General features: G+C 42.6%; 1 protein-coding gene across 3 annotated transcripts in view; it reads right to left on the bottom strand.

Moving 5' to 3' along the window:
• Window positions 1–24,568, bottom strand: part of JARID2 (jumonji and AT-rich interaction domain containing 2) — a 666,167-nt gene extending 641,599 nt beyond the window's left edge. For all 3 annotated transcript variants that reach the window (XM_078687918.1, XM_078687917.1, XM_078687919.1), the window contains exon 1: window positions 23,503–24,568. In XM_078687918.1, the coding sequence (XP_078544044.1) occupies window positions 23,503–23,559 (57 nt within the window). In that variant the 5' untranslated portion in view covers window positions 23,560–24,568. The remainder of the gene's footprint in view (window positions 1–23,502) is intronic.
• Window positions 24,569–25,347: the final 779 nt, after the last annotated feature.

The following is a 25,347-nucleotide window of genomic DNA, read 5'->3' as shown; positions in this document are numbered from 1 at the left end:
TATATATATATATATATATACACCTCGTTTTAAAATCCCTGGTATTAACCAGAAGCCATGTGATTTTAGTCTCTGAAAAGTGTTCTAGCTTTATACTCCAGTGCTGGTCACCCTCTGCTACTTTTATGGGCAGAACAATATCTTGTCCACAGTCTGATAGCGAAGTGTGTAGTCACGGTTGTGACGTTTACAAACAATTGCTGTTATTACAAAAAAAAAAAATCCCACCTCTTGTCCATTAATGGTAAGAGGGTCTCGAAAGCTTGATGCTCTAAGAACTGGGTCGTGGCTTGGGAAGCACTGGTTTAGACGAGACACGCCTGGGTATTGCATAATGAGGAGTGAATTGTATGCATGTTTTTCTTTCTTTCTCCATAAAGCCACACGTACACCAACTCACTTAACACAGACACTCACCTATAGTGCCTATAGTTATTTACACACCCAGTCACTTATTCATACACATACTAACCCATACCATCAGTTATATCATCTGAATTATACAAGAATGGAAAATAAAATCAATAGACTCTAGGATCAGTGGCTTTTACTCCCTCTTACACTAGTGGGCAGGGTTTCACCAATTAAAATGTCGATATTACCGCTGCTTATATTTCTGTTTAGTAATGGCCCCATTAAATTTAATTTGTCTTTTTTTAAAGAAATGGAAAGGTTTTGTCTGGGGGGAAAAAGTATCAAGAGTCAAGCTGTCAGTAGTGCAATTATCCATTGCCCATGGGGGCCTAGCTCTACCTCATTTAAAAACTTATTAGGAGGCTGCTTTTTTAGATATAGTGGCGGGATTGATAGGATCTAAATGTATTCGAGATAGCTTCTTCTTTGATCAAATGTTACAGGAAATTGGTTCTCAAACTCTAGTGTTTTTAAAAACCGCCAAACGTCCAAAAAAAAACTAGATACAAGACCTTAAGGGAATATTCTTTTTGACTTCAGTCCTTTTTTAAAAAAGACCGGCTCCTCGGGTACGCAATATTAGAGTTTGAGGGAGTGTACCAGTCTAGGCCTCCAATTTAGAATAAGCCATCTAACAAATTGGGAAAATTGTGGGCTATGGGAGCGAAGACATTTTGTTATTCAAAACAGGGTGGTTGCTTGGCAAGAGGTGATGGCAAGGGCTGACAACCCTAGGAGACCCAACTTTTTTGAATATTTGTAAGTTGTTCTCTTCTTATAAAATATTAATGGCCTTTTTGATTCTCCAAACAAACTGGTGGTAGCCCTTTATGGGGCCAAAATCAATGGCATAGGGAACCGGTATAGGTTGCTACACCACCAGGGACAAATTTCATTGATAGAAAGTCATCTGGGTAAAATAGGCCATGAGACACAATGAGTTCTCATGAAAGGACTGGGAAACCCTATGCCACCTAGGAAGTAAATCCCTGCGCGGGGCCAATTTTAAAAGGATGGCATTCTTATCGCGCTGGCTTGCCTATTTGACTGCGGAGGCCCTGGGGAAAAGATATCCGGAGGTTGAAAATAAGTGTTTTAGATGCCAAGCCAATTGCCAGGGCGGGTGGCACCATACTTTTTTACCTGTCCACGCTTAGAGCCCTTTTGGGAGGCAATTTTTGCAGATATAGAGCTGGCAATCGGGAAGAGAATTCAGCCTGAGGCTGAGCCGCCCTTATTTGGTATATGTAAAGATAGAATGATGTTAGCTAAGGCTGAGGAAGTGTTTTTGTTGGTCTCTTGTATGGTAGCCCGCTCCTTAATCCTTCAGAATTGGAAATCCAGTGAGGTTCCCTCCCAATTGAAGTGGTTCAATAAAATGAAAAGGACTCGTAACTTTGAAAAAACATATGCAAGTCGGGTGGGAGCCATTAAGAAATTCGAAAAAATGTGAAGTGTTTTTGGAAACTTGGAAAAGTTAAAGGAGTGTGATTAACACTGGAGATCGATATTGATGTTGAAATTGTAGCAGATTAAGAGCACTAGCACTTTTTCTTCTGTGGTTGCACTTAAGCAGCATTAGCACTTTTTGTGGTTGTTGTACTTTGTAATATTTGCGCTTTTTTGCGGTGGCAGGTTTTTGCACATGGTCTCTTTTTAAAGTATTGATGATGTCGGCTGCTACAGTTTTATCCTTTTTAATCTTTTTATGGAAGGAAGACGCTATTTAATGTTTTAAAATGTTTAAATAATTGTGTTTTTGTTTCTTGATTGTAAAATGTATATGTCATGTAATGTAATGGTGTTTTTATATAGATCGGCTATCACTCCAGGGAGCATCTTGGCGCTGAAAAAACAGACAGATGGGAGCGCTGGTTCATGCACCTAATGCTCTGCTCAATAAAACATTTATTAAAAAAAACATACTAACACATACTAGCTCAACCATATACCACTGACACATTCATTCAATCACTGACACAGCCATACACACACTCCTGGCACTCATACAGCCCTTCTCTTACAGACACTAACCCATACACCCACTCACTCATCCATGCAGGCATTCGCACACCTTCTCACCCTGCCACACAGACACTCATACACCCATACAGGTACTCAGACACCCAATCAATCACCCATACAGCCACTTATGTACCCACTCCCCAACCCATACAGCCACTTAGACACCCTCTGACAGACAGATACAGACATTCTTAAAACCTAGTAACTCACCCATATAGTCACTAAGACTCCTAATCACTCACCTATACAGTCAGTCACACACCCACTGAATCATCCATACAGGCACTCATACACCCAGTAATTCATCAATATACCTTAGTATATATATTTAACACTCAAACATTTTAAAAACACTCAGTTACTGGATGATGTCATGAATGATGTCACTGACCAGTTAATGAGTGATGTAATATGTGAGGTGAAGCAGTGAATTGCAGGGGCGCGAGTAATAGTTCGCTCGGCTAACTATAACTGCCGAATTTCAATGGTTTTGTATAGAGAAACTTCAGCCTAACTATAACGTCCCTGTAACCTTTGGTTTCTTCAGTGAATTTCTTTTTTCTTTTAATTATATTTCCTAACTACAACATCCGTGTAACCTTTATTTTTCTGGTGAATGTATGTATAATATATATTTTGGCGAAACGCGTCTGTTGTGGGGGTAGGGGCCTGAATTAAACAACTTTGGAAACTGATGGTATGACGTGCTGGTATTCTGTCTAGCTAGATTGGAGTGGACTGTTTTTGGGATATATATATATATATATATATAAGCTCTGACTTGCCTCGTATTTAGAAGAAAAGAGAAAGCACTCTCAGGAGCGGGTTCATAGTTTATTTCAAAAACCCACAGCGACCAGACGCGTTTCGGCGTTTTGCCTTTTTCGATGGTAAAAATGCACGTCTAAGGCGGCCATTTTTATTACAACATCTCATTACAATGTACGACACAGACAGAGGACTGTTCCTCAAAGTTATGGGCGCCATCTTAACCTGGTCTTTAGCATTCACATATGCCCCCAGATCAACAGTTTTCGATTGCTATATATTTATAAAACGAAACTTTTTCAAATAAGTAATTACCATTGTTGGACATTATATAGAATCTCATTTAAACATTGCCCAATACCTCATAAAGCCCTGGATGGGCTTGCAACCCCTTTCCGTTGCTGTTCATATAACCGTTCTTTAGTCTCGCCCTGAATGGGATAGATATATATATATCTATCCCATTCAGGGCGAGACTAAAGAACGGTTATATGAACAGCAACGGAAAGGGGTTGCAAGCCCATCCAGGGCTTTATGAGGTATTGGGCAATGTTTAAATGAGATTCTATATAATGTCCAACAATGGTAATTACTTATTTGAAAAAGTTTCGTTTTATAAATATATAGCAATCGAAAACTGTTGATCTGGGGGCATATGTGAATGCTAAAGACCAGGTTAAGATGGCGCCCATAACTTTGAGGAACAGTCCTCTGTCTGTGTCGTACATTGTAATGAGATGTTGTAATAAAAATGGCCGCCTTAGACGTGCATTTTTACCATCGAAAAAGGCAAAACGCCGAAACGCGTCTGGTCGCTGTGGGTTTTTGAAATAAACTATGAACCCGCTCCTGAGAGTGCTTTCTCTTTTCTTCTAAATACGAGGCAAGTCAGAGCTTATATATATATATATATATATATATATATATATATACATACATATACATATATACATATATACATATATACACGACCTCCGTCTCCTTTGCGCGATCGTCCTCCCACGACACTGCTTTTCAGAAACAGACACGGACCAGGAAATTCGGATGCTGTTATTTTTTTATTCAGCTGTCATACATACATATATATATATATATATATATATATATATATATATATATATATATATATATATATATATATATATATATGTGGAGAAGTGTGGCTCAGGGGTGGAGAAGTGTGGCCCAGGGGTTAGAGGCAGCAGACCCGGAAGCTGAGATCGGTCCTAGACCAGGGTTCAATTCCCCGCCTCGGCGGGTCTTGGGCTAAAAAAAAAAATCCACGGACTCGATAATTCTCGCTCCGGTGCCTCCTCGACTCACGGGTTCACACTCTGCGACTCTGGGCAATAGCTTGCTTAATCTCCACAACGGCCCCTCGCGGCGGGATGCCTGACTTTCACCTTGTGGATACCCTGCTATCTCACAGGGGAATACCAGGAAGGGTTCCCTAAGCAAGCGCCGGGAAACCCACTGCGGGTAGCTGTGCGCTATATAAGCTCAACTACATTTACATATTATATATATATATATATATATATATATATATATATATATATACATACATATACATATATACATACATACATACGTATACACACAACAATTCTTAAAACTGCATTTTTGTTTTATGGGATCAAAGTGGAATGGTTTCTTGCAAAAATCCACTAGATGACTGCCTATGGCGCAGCACCCTAGGATGAAACAAATCCAATGATTGCCAGTGGCATTCAATGCAGATGACACTGCCAAGACTGCATCCACGCTCCAAAACAAGGTCCCATGACCCGCGTGTCCTGAACGAACCCTTCAGTTTTTTCGCACTGGAGCCAAAACATGAGACAAGAGTTGCTCCTTAGAAAGCCCAGGTATCACTGTCTTGATCTACAAGAAAAGCATCTTAACGCAGATCCTTCTGAAGTCCTAAGGCTAGAAATGTGCTTTACGAACATATAAAGTTAATGTTTTAAAACCGTGATAGTTTTTCTACCGAGTGCACCTCGCCTCTATGGCACACTACAGTCAAATAGGTACCAAGGATTTGTCAATAATTAATAGTTAAGCTGTGCAAAACTGATGAATAGGTTTGAGTAATGTACAAGTTAGGCAACCTTTTACTCAACCACAAAGAGAAAATCATCAGAAATATAAAGGTATAACAGGAGAAAAGTTGCAACAGAACTGTAACTTACATACTACCACCAGGGGCAGATGAAACTAACCGCGCATCAGACCTTTAACCGCATGCGCGCTAGCAGTTTTCCGGCTGCGCGCTGCGTTTTTTAAAAAGCCACGTTACATGACGAGCTGAGCTCGTCATGAGTGTGGGAGCGGCACAACTCATGACGAGCTCAGCTCGCCAGGAGCGCGGAAGGGGTTAAGAAATATAAACTATAACAATTAATCAATTATGCACAATCTCATACTCAAGAATGCTCCAGTAAAGGAGCAAGTACAAATTAAGAATAAGAACAAGTCAGCTGAATAAAAACAAACAAAGCCTAGTAAGAATCGATTTTTGGGGCTCATATAAAGATCTTTTTCCAAGACATATCTTTGACCTGGACACCCAAGACATAATGGCATAAACCCCGTGTCAGTGTTACAACATCAGAAAACGGTCGGAACCCACACAGTTTTTCTTCCAAAACATACTTATTCTCAACTCAACCGTAATAACTAGATCATGACTGTGTCAGATAACAGGTTTTCAAGATAACCACGCAGTTGACTCAAATCACCAGCTCAAACATCTGTTGCGAAAAACACGTAGGTGTCACTTAGAAGGATTTGCATTGTTTGCACATAGACACACACCCGAGCTGTTCGGGCACAGTAAAGTTCTGGGAAGTGGTGGGAGGAAAGAGCGGAGAAAAATACATGAACTAGAAGGTTTCGTCAAGGGGGAAACAATTACACCTACCGCATCATTACAGACTGCAACTACATCATCATACAATAAGCGTTAAATAATCCACCAATTTTTTCTCCATTGCACATATGTTTTTCTAAAGAGAAACCTAGAGGCAAACGAGATAGCTTACAGCATGTTTTTTCCATTTTTACCTTGAACATTGCTTTTATGTTCTGGTCATCAAAGTGGCAGGCTATACCAGGGCCGTCTAAACAGCATTATAGGCCCCCAGGCAAAACAGTGCACTGGGCCCTGCCGTCACAACCACTCACAGGAATAAAAATGTTTAATGGAAAATGAGTGTTAAATTCTGGTCTGCATGGGGCCCCTATGCTCGTCCAGCATGCCCATGCGTCAAGGCAGTACTGGACTACTTGTAAAGGCCTAGATGACAAATCCTGTCAGTTTGATTGCTCTCGTTTAGCATGTAGCAGCCCATCGTCCACTCATATGACTGTGGAAAATGGGACCATCAGTTTGGGTAGTGAGAGAAAAGAGGGAAGTAGGGAATATGATCTTATTGATTTGCTGTGATGCGTTACTTGTTGAATACCTGCCTGTCAGGCAAACCAGGGTTAGTTGGAATTCACAAGCTGGCTCGTTTTGCTAACCGTTAGACCAACAGCAGTTATGTTCCATTGGGAAAACAGGGAGAGAGACCAGCAGTGGCATCCAATTGACGGAGCCCACTTTTCGTTTTGTTTGTGCAGAGTACATAAATCGAGACTTGCCATATCTAGGACTAATAATCCAAAAATGATCTTTCTGATCTTGGTCAGTTTCGAACTCAATTTGATATTTATCAAATAGCTTTTAGCGGAGCCTTTCTACATATTGAGTTACTCGACATAGGGAGCCCACAGTAAACAAAAAATGTTAATTGTACTTTTGAGTTTATAATACCTGCTTAAATAAACTTTGAGTAATTTCAGGAACCAGTTTCATGTTGAATCCCCTCATCACATTGTGTTCTGAAACCTAAAATATCTTCCTTTTCATCTGGCCATAAACAGTAGTTTGCCTGTATTATTGAATTAAAAAGATGATAAGTAATTCTATTAGCACGGATTCTGGTGGTGCTAATAGCACAGCCTTTGTACTGGGAAATGTTTAAGCTGATTGAGTTTTGTGAGTCCCATTCCCCTCAACCTACGAATAGAAATACACCAAACAGTTAGAAAAGGGTATAATGGTCACAAGTGGAAAGGCGAGGTATAAAAAATATCCACACAAGTGAGTTCTGAACTTAGGAAGGCCAGCTTATTTCACAAAGAGGAGGCGAGGCGCCTTGTCTAAATTTAGAAAGTGGTTCCACAGTTGGAGCAAATTTCAGACTTTCTGGAACTCAACACATGTGTTAAGTACGCAAGAAAATGTATGACACTAGTAAATTTACTGGCTTACTCCAGTACATAAACATTTACAAAAGTGTGAATTTTCAAAGCATAGAATTTAACGTTATACTAATGCGCTTTAACAAACTGCCCTCTGATTATTACTCTGAATAACTATACAAATACCAATACAATCAAGGAGAAAATATTTTTTACAAGGGAAAGGGCATTCTTGTAAACCACCATTAACCAGAGGGTTTTCATCATCCATCATAAATCATTCAACTATTATTCATGACTGCAATAAATGTCTTGTGTTGCTAGAATGAGAAACTTCTAGCAAGAGGTATTTGAATACTCAAACTTATAAGTCTGGAGGCGTTCACCTACTCTTGAAGGCTGGCCTACCCAGGAAGTCTATAAACCAGCCCTCAAGCTGGTTTTTCACTTGTGAATGAAGAAAAAAACATTGACCATTTGGTCTAGATTTGCATTTACAAATGCCACTTGTGAGCTAAAAGTGTTGACAATACCAGTAATGAATCCTAGCAAATTAAATTGGAGTGCCTACATTGAAGGTGGGACACTTTAAACAGGTCTATATCGTCATGTACCTCTTACAAAATCTACCCACTCTATCCTACCTCACCATGTCACACTTGACTTCTGTGAAATTCAATAACTAACCGGGGATCAGCCAAAAGGAATAAACACTAATTGACTGGGCAGACAACGCTGGTGTTTAGATTATTCTTAAAGGAAGTAAACAATTCAAAGAATGGGACATTTATTACCAAAGCAATGAGCAGCCTGAAACTAAGTGACCCAAAGGATAACGCCAGTAATTTGAGTAAGAAAGATCATAGTTCAATCGACAAGGAGCAGAAGTGGGAATCACCTTAAGGATGATTCAACAACACACACTTGTTTGGAACAATCCGATTGGCTTCCCACAGCTCTCACAATAAAAGGGTGGTCAAACTCCTAGGGCAGATGTAGAAAACACAAAACCCCAAAAAGATGTGCTAAAGATATCCACCTGGAATGCGCCAGGCAGATCTTCGCTCACAGCTACACAGACACTGGAGTATCTTTACAACGGAAACATGATATCCTATCAAGAAACATGGTCAATCATTCCTATCCTAGAGTTCCAAACAATTCACATCCGGCACACAAAATAAATCTGTTTGGAAGACCAATGGGTGGCCTAGCAATATATGTGAAACTGGATCTACATATAAAAGTCAAAGAATGGACCTACAACTCTTGGGATGTACAGATGGTCAGCATGAATGGACTTGTACCAGACGGAAAGACCACCACAGTCTCATATATAAACCTTTACGATAATCCCCAAAGAGATGCAAAAGGGGCCAATATCAAGATTATTGAACAAATCGAAACGTTTTTATATAAACAACTGAGGCACCAGTGCATAGTAGTTGGAGATTTCAACAGCCGAGACCTGGGCCAATCAGAGACGACCATCAACGAACCTTACTACAAGCTTGCCTCAGAGAATATGACCTAGGATCCGCCGTTTTAGTAGGGGCCAAAGGGTGCAAATCAATTCACACTTTCAAACACATATCAACTCTAGACTATCTTTTTAAGCAAAGACCTGTTAAAAAGACGAATACGCTATGAGGTCCAGCAGAGAAGTGAAAGTTACCACCACCCCATTTCCATAGAAGTCAATATGGGAGCAATGACACAAATTACAAATCAGCAGGGTGCTCTCTCGAAAAGAATCAAATGAGCTCCAGCCAGCATGGGTAAGTACTGTTGCTGGAAAGCAACCTATATGCACCCAACTTGGAGTAATGAAGCATGTCTGGTAGAGAAGTGGTCCTCAATGCTAAAAAAAAAAACTACATGGAGCACTCATCCTCCAAAAACACACAAAGCAACTAGTAGTAGGACCCACAAGAAGGATACTCCTGTCCCCCAGGACCAGGAAGTTACTGGAGAGCAAACATGAGTGATGATATGCAGAATCAAAACGCAGAAAGGAGAAGACTAACAGCACGGAAAAAAATATGAAAGCGGCAAGGAAACAGCATAATAAAATAGCCTGGAACATGAAACAGCAATAAACTCAGGATTAATGGAAACACATACATGCTTTCTTACCACCCAGTAAGACCGGGGATTTCTAGGGATACGTAAACGGTCTAACAAACACAACAAATCAGCAAGGAGAACATCGCATCGGCTAATATATGAGAGGGGCACCTAAAAAACCTGTACGTAGATCCAGATAAAACAAGAGCCAGTAATGCAACCTTGTTGGACAACACATTAGAAGGCCTGGAAGACAGTCAAATAACAGTCGGAAACCATGATTATGTTGGAGAGCATTCAGAGAGATGTGGCCCTTGGGCTGAATGGAATGCCCGGGGGCATTTTCAAAGAAGATGAACCTTTTTGGCTCATCTGATGCTCAATTTGTTCAATGAATGCCTCACTACATATATCATCTATGAAGCTAGGAAAGGCTCCATTCTTCATCCTATACATTAGAAGGGTGATCCTACCGGACCTGAGAACAACAAGCATCGGCATAGCCAATAGGTCTTACCTTTGGGACCTTGTAAGTGTTTAGCCATGCAACAGTTGATGTTGTTGCACCAAGGATATTGTGCTGGATAACTTAGAGGTTTGTATAGGATAACATTAGGTAATGGTCGGAAATTACTATGAATGAGGAATTCTTTGATGATAAAGATGGTGAAATAAAAAAAGGTTGGTTGTGAAGTATATGAAATGAGGATGAGAAAAGAATGGATATTGCCTCCTAAGTAGGTTCCCATCTGGAATCCTACAAATCAAAGCTGGAAGATCAATGCATGAGTGATTTGCATGTTACCATGATAACTAACTAGGAAGAGAAATGAGGATCTGTCAAATTAGACATTGTGAACAACAATAAAATGTCCCAAAACCTACGTGGTTTGAAAACTATGAAATTCAAAGAGCCAATTGAATTCAAATATAATCCTTATTGATATCAGATCCACGTCTTGAACATAAACAAAATGCCTGTGTTCAGTTATGCTCCCCATTTTAATCGGAGATGTCACCCACTAGCCTGTTGTACAAAATCTCACCCCATAAATGTTTAAGGAAAATCCATCTTCTGCAGTCAGATAACATGCTAAAGAAACTGGCTTAAATATTGAGCCAACTTGTTGATAACGAGAATTGTGTTGGTCGTCAAAATACATGTCTCTATTTTCAGGGAACAGTGGATTGGCAGGGATGTGGAATTCCTATAGCCCGACCCCCAGGATATATTGTTTGGGGTCAAGGGCAACAAGATTTCATGTGTATTTTGTCCTTGGGACAAGTAGGCCCAATCCCCTGCAGCACAAACCCTTTGGCTGCCAGTTTGCAGTACCACATTATGGATCAGGGAAGGGCACTGTCTGCAGTTAAGGTAATATTTTTGTCCATATGCTAACGCTGTTCAAACTTGAATTTATGGTTCATTAATTGAAAGCCTTTATTATTAGAGTGAGCGCTCTAATTAATGTTGTAAGCTCTGACTGCATTACCGACAGTGGTTCCAGTATTAAAATGTGTACACACGTTTTCAAAGTTTAGCAATATGAGGCTATTATAATGCTGCCAGAATGTTCTCTGATTTGATGCAAATATTTGCAGAAGCTTGAAAGCAAGATTGATGATTCTTTGCTTTCAAAATAAAATGTTCGTTAAAACAATTAAAGCAGAAAAAACCACATTTCTCTACACCACTGTAAACTTTTAGGTACAATTTCTTTGCAGCATAATTTAGTAACGTGTTAATGCATACTAGTATTTACCACAAATATTCATAATGGAAAATCAGTGTAACCAGTTTCAATAAGATTAGGGGAAACAAAAACAAACAAGCATAGGCAAAACCAGTAGGTCTGAAATTGGTGGTCAGCTTTTTAGTTTTGTCAAAGTGTGACTTAGTTTGTAAAACCTTATTGGTGTGGGAGCTGCCAGGCCCTCACCATTATAACAAACATAGGCAAGAGCAAAAGTTATTTTTGGTCTCAAAAAGCACACAGCCACAGTAGTTACTGGAACTGAACAAAACTAGTTTGTGTGCAGATATGCTCCTTGTGAAAGAGCAGAATGCGGTCACTCACAGTAAAGCCAGACGATACAGTGAGAGAGAGTATTTTAATAAACTCAAAAAGTCACGGTCAACGCCAGACCAAATTAGCGACCCAATTATTTAAGAAAGTCTCAAAAGTGCACCCTCTGTATATGTCCTTGAATTAAGTGCAGCTATACGGCATTCGTGAATTTCCAAGAATTTACAGAAGTAGGACAAGAAATAGTACTCCTAGGAAATATTTGTGAACTGCATTTAGCATGAGCAAAAGTTGCATATGTAGATTTGCTCATGCAAAAATCTGAGTGTTTGCATGTTCACTTTCCCTCCAACCACTTTTTTGCCCAGCTCTGGAAGTAGATTTACGTCTGCCATGGTCAGGAGTAAATTGCCAACATTTCTCAGTATGGGAACAGGTTAGAAAAGAGTTGTTGAAAACCCTTAAAACATGCAAGTTAGTAGGTTTGGACAGACTCAAACTGGCATTGTAACCCAAGAACTATTGCTTACCACTTCATTTCAGCCCTGGTATGTAGCTCTGTGGAAAGGTGGCAACATAAGGGGATTGCAAGTATTTAAACACTACTATGGTATGAGCCCTGGCTTAATCATAGAGGCTATATCGGAGTTCTTATATAATGAGATTACTGCCATAATTTATCGCCGCAGTACATGGCACCAAAGGGACAAGTGGAATTTGTTACAGGACAAGTAGATGTTTTATTAAATTCAACACCCCTGATTGGTGACTTTTGTGCACAATATTTGGAGAATGACCACCATACTGTTATAATGGGGGTCTGACAGTTTGTATCTTTGTTTTGTTTGTGGCACTTTTCTTCACTGGAATACATAAATCACTGGATTGTAAGCTGCATTCCACTTTGAGTAGTAAAATGTTCATGAGAGGGTGAAATATGTGTTCAGTGATTGCATGTACTGAGGATGGTCATTTACGAGTTGTACTAGGCTCATTATTTGTTTTTCCTAGTATAAATGCTGCACGCATTTCATTTTGATCGAGTCTCTGTGTTGCAGTAATTGTAACTTTAAAGGACACTCTTAGTGGACCTGTCCAGTGTAAGTATCTTCATCTCAAATGATAACACCTAGCAGCAGAAGTTGAATCTCTGTATTTTATGGGCATATGCAGGCATTGCCTGCTCTGCTTTCACAGTCTTTTTTTGTACAGCACTCATTCTACCCCAGTATTGCTTCTGAGCTCTATAGGAGAAGACAACAGATATAACAACATTTGAAACAAACAAGAGGAGGGGCTAGTCCATCTGTCTGAAGAGAAAGGTATTACGCTTGTTTCTGTATTTCCCCTTGGAATGGGTACCAATGGTTGGTGTGCACGAGACCGTGTGTCCCGAAGAGCAAAAGACAGTTATTAGAGGCTGACTTAGAGCTATATTGTTCAGAAATAGATTGGAAAATGTTGGTTGTGAACAGAAACAGGAGGGGGCAGGAGAAAGGTGTCCTAATTTTGTAAAAAAATATCAACTTTTCTTAAACTTTACAAATATTAGCAAACATTGGCAAAGTCAATAGGTCTGGCTTTAATGTGCAAACACTTGGAAACACAGGAATGTACTCATTAAGTCTTCCTGTAGTAGCACATGGGCCAATGCTTGTTTTATTACCTTTTGCTCAGCACCTAGAATGCTTCCTGCTCGTCTAGTAGCAAGATACATTTACCCATAGCGTTAGAAGAGTTTTTATGGCATAGTACGACCGTATAAATGGTCTATTTTTTAAAATTACTTTTGCTGTTGTGATTGTATATAAACTATAGGTAGAGGTAGAGATTGATTTTTTTTTTTAATTAGTAAGGATTTCTTCCCAATTAGAGACTTTTGTCCGAAATGTTCTATGCTTACTTATTTTTTACAGCAAAACACACAAGTGATGGACGGAATATTGCACATTGGCAAAAAATTCACCCCAACTCTCAGATCTGGGTTTAATCCGTCGTTATTTTGCTCAACACGCCACCCCAGTTCAGACATGACCATATGCAAATCGGTCTTGACCCTGTGCCTCATGGGAACACAGGGCTCGAAAAATTCAAAAAAAAGGTACTAGACCTGCAGGACTAGTACCTTGAAAAATGCCCTCGACCTAACTGCAACCTACTTGACCCCCGTCTCTGAAAGCGGAGCAAATGTGACAAGATAACAAGATTTAAAGGCATCTTTATTGCTTATTAACTTTGTGATCAATAAAAATGCCTTTAAATCTTGTTATCTTGTCATATTTAACTCCGTTTTCACATACAGAGGACAAAAGTTGGTTTGTTTTCCTACTCACCAGAAAGGGCTAGTAGGACCTAAAAACAGCTTGATCTTGTTAAATTTAGCTCGACTATGCGAGTGGTCGAGTGGAATTCTCGAGCCCTGGGAACATTCCAGCCCGAACTGCTAAGCCATGTCTTCCCTGGAACGGAATCAAGCATCCTAGGACGGGTTTTTGGCTATCAGCCGTCATCAGCCAGGATAGCTTGATGTCAGTGCCGTAGTGAGCACGGGACCCACGTCTGGGCATACCCTTCCCACATAGGGCGAACAGCAAAACACACAAGATGATGGACAGAATATTGCACGTTGGTAAAAAAAAAAAAAATCACCCCCAGTTACGGATCTGGGTTTAATCCATCGTTATTTTGCTCACCTCGCCACCCCAGTTCAGGCATGGCCATATGCAAAATAGTCTTGACCCTGTGCCTCATGGGAACAGTCCAGCCCGAACTACACTGGAGTCAAGCTATCCTGGCTGATGACGGCTGATAGCCAGAAACAGCTTGGAAAATTCCAGTTTCAGAAAATTAGGAATACACAGAAAAAAGTTCACATTTTGTTTATAGTAATTACGATTTGTAAAACCTTCCCGCACATTTTAAAACTCTGTTTTCGAATTTTATGAAAATCACTGAGGTTTAAACATATTCACAAACGTAAAACTACAAAAAAATGAAGCTGTGATGTGAGTCTGTAGAATCCTTCCCCATTTAGGATGTATGGTGATTGGCGGACGCTTTTATTTAAACAGGTCAGCCTGTAAGAAGCAGTGATTAGACTATTTATGTCGGAGGATTTTATTTGTGGAGAATACACAGTTATGTGCACAACCGATAAATTGTTTACCATTGTAAACATTGCTGTTGGAAAGGTTTGAACCTTATGCGTTATAATAGCAAAAGAACTGAAAAGTAAACCCTGGCTTTGAAAAAGTGTTCTTCTGCTGATCCTGGAGTTAGTGCTGAAAGTGAAGCAGTTGCAATTAAGATAAGGCCTCCTAGCTTTGTTTTATTAGTAGGGTGTAACTATAATTGGCACAAAAGAGACTCCTTAAGAGATAATATTTATTGATTGACCTACTCTGTAATATACAGAAGGTAAGATTAAAGTATTTAATTGCAAGCTGCAGACACGCCTGGATAGTTGGGCCACACCGCAATGCCCAGACAGACAGACCCCTTCATGGGAGCGTGGCAGTTGTCACCTGATTCCTAGAGGGCGTATGGGCGTCCTTCACCATCAATCACAGTTGAAGGATGTGACACCGCGACCTATGAAAGAAATAGCATTGGCATGAGCCATGCAGGTCAGAGTCGAGTTGCATGTGTTCAGCTGTGTATGCAAGACAGCAGAGTAGTTTGTGTGCTCGTGTTTGGTGTTCTTTTAGGAAGTCATCACTTGAGTTCCCCCTCCTTCCCCCAAAGTAGATCTGCACTGAAGTGAGTTAGGAGAACTTGCACCCAGGTTCTTTCTGTTAAGATTGGGAGTGGTGTGTGCGCGGTCTGCTTTTTTTTTTTTAAGCACATGCTTGTGGCACGCCCCTTCTCGCTCCCGCAAGGTGGACGCCGCCACAAGCATGAGTGTGTGCTTCCAAAGAGAGCAGAGCGACGGTTAAAGGTCCTCCTACGCAGCGCTGAGTAGGCGAGACCTAAAAAGGGCAATCCTACCTAACCTGAGAACTATAGGCTAATAGCCCTACGAAACATCGATTGCAGAGCATATGCAAAAGTGCTACTACACGAGCTAAAATGATAGATCAATGAATAACATCATTCCAACTTAATCAGTCAGGGTTTAGGCCTAACTCCTCTACAATGGACAATGCCATTGCTCTCTCATACGTGGGCACCAAGGCCTCTGAAATGACCACACCACCATTATAAGCCTGTTTCCTAGACTACGTTTAATGGCATTGATCATAAAATCCTCTGAAAAAAACTGGCATGATGGGGCATTCTGAGACAACTGCTTGTGCCAATAACAGCACCATACACCAAGACTTGGGTGAGGACCAAGATAACACAGATCCACACCACGACAATGATCATCACCAACAAAGGGCTTAAACGGGGTTGTGTCATCGCCCCACGTTGTTCAATCTATATACAGCAGATCTAGTTAAGGAATTACTAAAAGGAAAAAACTTCCCAACGAAATTGGGCCAGATGAAACTACCAATAATGCAATATGTATAAGATCTGGTATTATTATTAGATCAACCCAGTATTGGGATGAGGTGGGCCCTGGACATACTGCATGTATACAGCGCATGGAATGCTCTGCAGGAGAGCGCAGAAGAAACGTAAATCCTGATTTTCGGCAACAGAACCAAAAAATACCAACTTGGCCCATTGAAAATAGGCACAACTAGTAAATACAAATAACTCGGAGTCTGGCTGGCAGATACTGGAAAATACCAGCATATCAGGCAACTGCATTAGCAGGAAAAGCAGCCAAAACCAAATATGCCCTATCTAAACTATATAATAAAATCCACATCTACACTGCAGAGGTGATACGAAGAGTCATAGGGGCAAAATGATTACAAAAAATAAATTATGGCCACCTAGCTTTCCATAGAAGGCTCACCAAGCCACTAGAATGCAGCCATATTCACCTACAGAAAAATGTTTGCCATCCCAAAAAACAGTTGATGTACTCTTAATTAGTCTAGAGTTTAACCTGGTGAGCATGTACATGGAGTGCAAAAAAAAGATATAATCAAATGTCACCACCTTTGACCAGGGCAAACCCAGAAACCCTACGAGGAGCACTAAACACAATATTTCTGGATGAAAAAAAGCAATTGGGCGAAGTACCTTGGCTCGACCAGAAAAACATTAATACAGATGCAGAAAATTCGACCAACCCCCCAATTACCACAGCACAACTAAAGAAAAAGTGCACAGTGGCCTCAAGAGAGCCAGATATAAAACATGTCAGAAATATTAGCGAAGTGGCGGGGAAACAGCATTTACAATGCAGGCAGAACTACTCAGTGCCATTACCATGCAGGCACTACAACGAACGCATCATTACCACGAGTTCCATTACAACACAAGTTGTTGCTTTAGGGAGTGCACTGTTGGATTTTAAATCCAACACCTTCCCTACCGTTGCACAGACTGGAGTAGGTATGGTAAAATATACTATTCCAAAATCCAGCACTTTCCTACGGTGAGTCGTTGTAAAGGCTTGCGTTATAATGGAACCTGTGGCATCCACACGTTAGTTGAACTGTCCGCATTGTAAAGGTAGGCGTTGTAAAAGCATGCATGAATAAGTCTTACATCCAGAGCAGTGGGGCTCTTGGCATCACACAAAGCCACACATTCTCAACCATACTTGAAATTAGCCATTGGAAAATAAGCTTTTAAGAACATACTAGCACTTAGGGCCAGATGCATTAAAGGGTTTTGCCCATTCTATTTCTATGGGAAAACTTGTTCATGCATATGGCACTTAGTCTCTTAAAAACGCCCATATGAGAAAATAGGGTACACTGGTAGAGCTTGAAGCAGAAACATGGGCAATGTAGGCTGTGCCAATCCCCCTCAAAAATTGCTGCCCCACATTGCATGCTGCTGCGCAGGCCTGCTACAACGGTAACAAAAGTACCTACGGCCAATCTTTTTGCAGCATGGGTCAAGAACATGCAAAGAGGCACTAAAGCTAATCTACACCACAGTAATACCAAAAGAATTAGCTCAGTAGGGGAAATTATTTTTGGAAACCGGCCGGTTCCTACATGAAGACTGCCCAATGCCTGGGACAGCCACTGCAAATTGTCTCAAAAATGCGGAAAAGGGGCAACAGCTGAGTACATGGGCACACTATGGTATGAGTGAACTCGCGCACAAGCCACTACTTATTCTGCCTACAACATAATACTCAAGAGACCGTTTGTGACAGTCTACAGTGCATCATTAACGGACACTCATGTCTTTTATATATTTAGATACTAGTATTTTATTTTATTTATTTTGAAAGTTTTATATAGCGCGAACAAGATCTTTGCAGATATCAGAGCGCTTTACAGAGCAGGGAATACCAAACAAAAGAAAGAATACGTGAGGGAGCATAATAGTACATGTGAAACAATAATGCAAGTACATAGTCATAATAGTAGGTGGAAACAATAATAAAGGTAAAACACATATTCGTAGGGATGTAGCAGAATAATACAGGAAAAAACACAAAGTCATCGGGATCGAGCTGGGTAATATAGATCGGTGCCGATCCTTTATAGTTTCAAGTTGAAAGCTCAAGTGTATTTGGACATGAGAAGAGCTTTTACTTTTTTCTTAAAAAGTGTGATTGAGGAGATGAGCCTTGTTTCAGGAGGGAGTGAGTTCCAGATCCTGGGTGCCATTCCTGAGAAAGAGCGCTTATACGTTTTTTCCTTCCTGAATCTTCGAGGTTTTAGCAGCAGATTGTTTGTGCCTCTAGTGTATCTAGAGCCGCCAGAGATTGACAGCTTCTGATTGAGGTATCCGGGAGAGCTCAAGTGTATAGCAGGCAATTTTCAGATGTATTCTGGCTTCAAAAGGCAGCCAGTTCAGGGCTTTCAAGTCGGGGGTGATATGCAAGTGTTTTTTTGACCCAGTGATGAGTCTTGCTGCAGCGTTTAGAGAGGCTCTTAGGGGTGCAGTAGTGGTTAGTGGGAGACCGCAGAGGGCGATGCTGCCGTATTCAATTCGCGGGATTACTAGTGCTTGTACCGCAGTTTGGAAGTCTTTGGCTGGTAGGAAGGGTTTCAGTTTCCTCAGTGTATTGATTTGGAAGTTCGCACCTTTAGTAGCCTTGCTGATATGATGCTGCATGTTGAGATTGGAGTCTAGAGTTATGCCCAGAGATTTTGCTGAGTCCACGATGGTGGGTAGGACATTGAGTGCAGTTAGCTGTTTAAGCCACGTTTGGGAAGTAGAGATCTTCGCGGGAGGTGAGATCAAAAGGAACTCTGTTTTCAGGGCATTGAGTTTGAGATGGTTATTGGCAAGCCAGGATTGGGTGCTTCTGATTGTTGAGTTCAGGAGTAAAATGTCATTGGGAGATTGTAGTTTGAGATATAATTGGGTGTCATCTGCGTACATGTGAAAAAGTACATTGGATGCTTGTAGCAAGGTGGTGAGGGGTTCCATAACTAGGTTGAACAAAGTTGGTGAAAGGGAGGACCCTTGAGGGACACCTAACGTAACAGGTATTGGCGAGGACATTAGGTTGTTACTCTTGAATTTCTGCGACCTGTTGTGTAAGAAGGAGGTGAACCACTTGAGAACAGTCCCAGAGAGACCCATTCTTGTGTTCAAAAGTTCGAGCAAGTTCTCATGTTTAACGGTGTCGAATGCTGATGAGAGATCAAGAAGGATGTGGAGGCAGGTATCATTTTGATCTAGCATTTGTAGCGCGTCATCAATTATGTGGGTCATAGCACTTTCAGTACTGTGTCCTGCTCGGAAGCCTGATTGATGAGCGTTGAGGAGATCAAACTGATCAATGTGTTTAGTCAGCTGCAGTTGTGCACATTTTTCCAATAGTTTGGCGAGAGTGGGAATATTGGTAATGGGACGGTAGTTGTTTAGGTCGGATGGGTCGGCGGAAGGTTTCTTTAGTAAAGGTGTGACATGTCCAACTTTGAGGGAGTCAGGGATGTATCCTTGCTGTAGCGAGCTGTTGATAATTTTAGTCCACAGTGGAAGGAGCCATGGGGTGAAGTCTTTGACAGCGTTGGCAGGGAGGGGATCCGTGAGGTGATTGGACGGTTTCAAGGTGCTGAGCAGTTTGCCTATTTCTTCTTCAGAGTAGGTGTCAAAGGATGACCACGTAGCATTGTTTTTTAGTTCAGTGGGTGTTATGCAGTTGGGAGTGTTGTAGTGGCTTGCGTCAATGCTGAGATCACTCTTTATGTTGTCAGTTTTGTGTGTAAAGAAAGCTGCGAAGTCTTCACAAGAGGGCGCTTTGTCAAAGGAGCTGATAGGTTGGGCTTGTTCCTTGGCTTGTGTTCTGATTAGCTCAAACAGTTTTCTTGGTCTGTTTTTTGCTTGGTCGAGCTGGAGGCTGAAGAAGTTTGCTTTTGAGCGCTTTATTTTCCTGAAATAGGCGTTTCTCTTTTTCTTCAGTCTTTTCAGGTGCAGTGCCGATGGAGCTGTTCTCCAAGTGCGCTCTGCCATTCGCATGGCTCGTCTATCTTCATTGAGACTCCCGTCGTACCACGGATTGGATATTTTAGCGGAGACTCTTTTTAGCTGCATGGGAGCAGCCTCATTAATTATTGACGTCATCGCATTTAGATAGTGATCAGTCAAGGATTGGACGTCTGTAGCGCCCGTAGGAGGGAGCAGTAGGTCGCGGCTGTTCGGGGGTAGGGAGTCTGGGTTGAGTTTTTTCAGGTCTCTTTTCCATATTTTAGGTCTGGAGGATTGAGTCGTGTTGAGTTTGATTTTTTCATTGATGAAGAATGTGACGATATGATGGTCTGACCAGTCACAGGGTTGGATAGATTCAAGTAGAATAGCGTCCTCTTTGGCGATGATGAGGTCGAGGATAGAACCTTTCTCATGGGTCGGGCTGTTGCATACTTGTGTGAGGTCCAGGGCTTTGAGGAAATTTTTGAGACTATTTACCACCGCATCATTGCGATCGTTCCAGTGGAGGTTGAAGTCACCAAGGTATATTTGGGTGAGCTGTCGTCCGGCGTTAGTTGAAATCATGTCCATGATTTTTGGGCGAAGGTAAGGTTGCCTCTGGGTGGGTGGTAGATGCCGTGAAGAGAGCATATCGGTTTGCCTTCACTGATAATATCGAGTCAAATGTATTCACATGACGTTGGGGAGGGTAGGGAAGGTGCGGAGACTTTCAGAACAGAGAGGTTGTTCCTGTATATGCATGCAATTCCACCACCTATCTTGCCAGACCTGTCGAGCCTAATGATGTGGTAGTTGGGGGGAACCAGGATGTCCATTATAGGTGTGGAAGATTCAGTTAGCCAGTTAGTACTTTACAATATTGCACTGTAACCACAGCCCTAGGGTTTTAAAAGAAAGTATTAAATATAGCACATTGCGAGACAGTGCTTATTTGCACAAGTCATTTTTACTTATTTATGTTTGTACAATTCTTCGTTTCTTGTACTCTGAACTTCAATTGACTTGATTGTCTAAATAAATATTTTACTTCACATTGAAATAAAATGAGCAAAAGGTAAAATCAGACTCAACTGTCTCGGCTGTAACACGTTAGGCATTGCAATACCTCCACAATGGTTGGAAGGAGTAATTAAATCTATTTGAGAGACCACACAGAAAAAGACAATGTGAATATTAGTGATTGAAACCGGCTATAGAAAACAATACTGGAGTTGGTGAGCGCAGCAAGTGCTAGTTAGCACCTTTCAGAGATTTCCAACGTTCTCTAATAGAGGGCAACCACGGATAAAACGTTTTCTGTGGTAACTGGTGCCAATTCAACTGCAATTTTTCAAGAACAAAAGTACAAAAAGATGTCGAGGCTTGAGTGCAACTGCTGCCATTACACTGAGAAATAAAATAGCTTTCATAACAAGGCCTCTGACCCAAAACGTGCACGTGCGAGGCTTTCACATCGCTAATACCGAGTGCTTCAAGTGTTAAAATTATATTTCCAAGTAGTAATGTTAGCATTCGATGGGTTACGTGGCAAGACAGACGTTAAAACCTCTACTTCCCATTCGAGAGTTGCAATAGGAGTTATGTAGGAGCGAAAAACTCATTGAAACATTCAAAATGATGCATTGTAATACGGTCTGTGCCACACCGTTCTACTGTGGAGCGGTACCTTATTGCAGGCAATTTGTTCGGGCTCGCATCAAAGCGCGTCGCGATGACCCCTGGCATCACCTGATACGTGAGGGAGCCCAGGCAACAAAACGTCACAACCATCCTACGCACCCACGTTTCTGCGTCGTCAACCCAGTCACACCGTCCCATCCTAAACGCCCCCCTCCCGCCGCGCGCCTGACGTCAGGACGAAAGTTGAAGCTTTTGGAACCTGACGCCAACTAGGAGGCGAATACCTTTGTGACGTCATGACCAGAGCCAACTCGGAGGCACACCTTGTGGGCACGCGCTGGGCTTTCCCATGCACTTCTAGGGGGGAGATGTAACAACCTGTTGCGTGCAGATAGAGCAGCGCCGCGGTGGTGGAAAGCTGCACAGCAGCGCCAGTGCTGCACGTACACGAATCTCCCCAAAGGGGCAGCGGTCAACTACATACTTACCAAACAAAGATGCAAGAAAATAATGTCTTTGCAACTTTTCACCCCAAAACTCCAACCATCCAGTGACTAAGTACTTCAGCTGCGCAGTTAGCCTAGCACAGTCCCACCGGGGATTTATTAGGGCGAATGCCCAAGAGCTCGAAATGCGGATCAAATTAAGCAGAGGAAGAGGGGACCTTGAAGGAAACTGTAGTTTCTTTCAGAGCCATGCTGCAATGCGGCTGCCTTTATGATGCCTCCAGACCCTTTTAGACTGACTTCAATTAATATACCCCAGAGACTCGTGCTGTGTCGTGGCTGATGGCATTTTCGCCAATGCCCTCGTAATGTGCAACTTGAAAAAGGAACAATAGGACGGACATGGGTCAACACTGGCAACAGCCACGGAGTCAACCTCGGCCTCTTACCGAGTGATACAGAGCTTTAACTGTGTATGGCACGCGCAAAATGACGAACTGCACCGCAATGTCAATTCAGACGACTTTGAGCAGCACGAAGACAAGCACAGCATTGCAGCAGAGGATGAACGATGGACTGAGCACGCCAAACGCAAACGCGCGGCCTTGCAGAGAGGTGCACTTTCTACCATGCAGGCATGCATCACATTACGGATGCAGACATTGCACGTTACACTGCAGCGTGACTGGGCGATCGGAGACCATTGCACCGAAACCATCCTGGGCTCTCCGCCACGTCCAACTAACATGTCACTTATCAGGTCAAACCCCATTTTTTCTGCAGCTGCGGAAGCGCAGATCTCCTGCCACGATCAAGTTCTTGCAGTTTTTTTATAGCAAAACAAACGAAGCCACTTTGGCTCGTCACCAAAAAAGCTGGTAGTAACAACAAAACGATTTTTACGTGTAAGAAAAAAACAGTAGACAACTGTAAGTAAAGGAGCACAGCGTAGACCGGCTAGCAAACGTACAATAGAAACGGCCCCAACAAACGAGGAATCTTCTGGGCCAACCATTGCTTACTTATGCAATTATCTATAACTCGTACTAATTTATATATAACGCCTACAGTTGTATCTTGCTTGTAAAAGGCACAAAACATCTCACCCTAAGTATATTCGTCAAACAAAAAGGGTTTTTATGCTATGCACTTTAATGTGCCACAAATACCTTCCATTATGTATACATTCAGCGTGCAATTCTAATATGACTTTTTTTTTTTAAACTTTCTTTTATAATGATTTCCAAGGTTTATCATACCCTTCCCCCACACAATGCACGAAAGTCATAGTCCACAGCGCTTACTGTCACTATAATCGGATTGATGCCAGTGACAATTGTGGGAAGGCAGGATTGCAGCCCTTTAAAATGCCCCCGTGCAGCAGGCACCGCTGCATACACTGCACCCCGTTTGGCACTTACGTATTTCTTCTGGATGATGTTTCTCTTGGGCCTTTGCTTGTTCATCTTGAGATCCATAACGGGATTGGAATAAGTCGCATGAATTAAAAAACGAAAACGCCGCGGAAACACAAAAGTCCAAGGGGTGGGAAGGTACAAAAATAAAAATAGATCCCGTCTCTTCGGTTGGTTTGTTATTGTTCAATTTGCGCTTGTCTTGTAATCCTTTGTTGTTGGTTTCTTTCTATAGTCCGAACATTAGCAAACACGAGATGTGGGAAAGGTATTCAAAACATTATTAAAAATAGAATACTTCGGTAAGACTATCATGACATGATGGGCATTTTTTTCTTCCAGGCTTAGCAACAAAAAGGAAGGAGGTGGGGCGCCCTGAGCTCCCTGCACCCTCAGAGACGGCAGATCCGGGGCGAGGGGGTGCAGCGAGGGGTCCCTGGCTACATCCTAAGGGGGTAGAGGGGGCGGGGGGGCTGCGCGCGGGGGCCTGCGGCTCCGGGGGGCTGCGGGATCCGCGGTGCTGGCTGCGCTGCCCTGGCTGCCGCTGTGCCGTGTGTGTCTGTGTTTGCAGCTCCCCGGCCAATAGGAAGCGAGCTGCTCGAGCAACTTTAAATGGACTGCTCCCAGCCTCCAGGACCCAGGGAGCGTCGCAAATTTCTGTTTTGCAGATGGGGGCGTGCACAGCGGACGATGAAAGACACAGTCCCGCAGTGGTGTTGAGACCGATGCGAGTGGTCGTAGGAAAACCGTGACTTTCAGATAGCAGTTTGTAAAAGGTTCACGGGAAAAGCTGAAGTCGCTGCTGTAGTCGAGCAGGTCGGCAAACGTGAAACGCTCCCTGGCCGCACGGCACGCTCTGCTGCTGGGGAAAAGGGGGAGGGTGGCTCCGCGGTGACACCGGGATAGGAGGTCGGATATCTTGGTCCGGCGCCTGGCCTGTATCGAAGAAAAAACACGCGTATCCGGTGTCTTCCAGTACGTTCGTTTGACCTTGAACAAGGGGAAAACCGAGGTATAGGCTTCACGCTCGCTGCTATAAGTTGTAATTTCTCCAATACAAAATGGCAGCCGCGCATGAACCACACCTCCCAGGGTGCCTCTGGGCCTACATAAATGCCCCGCCCACATCCTCGCGGGTGATTGGTCAAACGAGGTGTGCGATTATTGTCCTTGTGGAACTCCGGGGCTGGGCAGAGGGAGAGGTCTGCAGGCAACAGACAGGACGAACCCTTGACGTCACCCAATACGCTCGCTCCCGCCGAGTAAATACGAAAAAGATCCTGGAGAGCGGTGCCGCGCTGCAGACTAGCTGACGCAGCCGAATAAGTGGGGGTGGCCGAGAGGTAATAACTTTGCTGGAAAACGTGTTCGGAATGGAAACACATACCGACCCACTTCGTCCTATTGGAACGCTCCTCATAGAGCACCATGGAGCATTGAAAGAGGGTGCTGACATGCTGACTTTCGCTCTGTGCCTACACGTCCCTCCAGTTGGAGGGGCGGGACGTGTCTGCACTCGCGGCGGAGCCATCTCAGGACGTCCGCCCGGGACTGGCTGTGCCTCCTGCGGGGTACTGCGAGGTCACCTCGCAAGAAACAGCCGCTCAGTGCTGCCAGGCGCCTTCTCTTACTGCCTGCTCCGGCCCCTGCGCACTCGCACACTTCCTCTTCGAAAAAGGCGACGCTTCTGTCGTGCAGCCGAAAGTCTCTCAAGCAGATGAGTTTAACTTTATTTTGCCGCAAACAGGCTGCGTGGGGGTTGCACGCTATGCTGTGAAATGATTGTGTAGATAGCGATAGTGTGTTTCGCTCACCAACCTGTTGTGAGAACGGCATCTAAAATAGCACACA

Source organism: Lissotriton helveticus, chromosome 4_1 (genome assembly GCF_964261635.1).
Source record: "Lissotriton helveticus chromosome 4_1, aLisHel1.1, whole genome shotgun sequence".
In the NCBI taxonomy this organism is placed as follows: domain Eukaryota; kingdom Metazoa; phylum Chordata; class Amphibia; order Caudata; family Salamandridae; genus Lissotriton; species Lissotriton helveticus.
The sequence above is the reverse complement of the archived record's forward strand: the minus strand, read 5'-3'. Positions and strand labels throughout refer to the sequence as shown.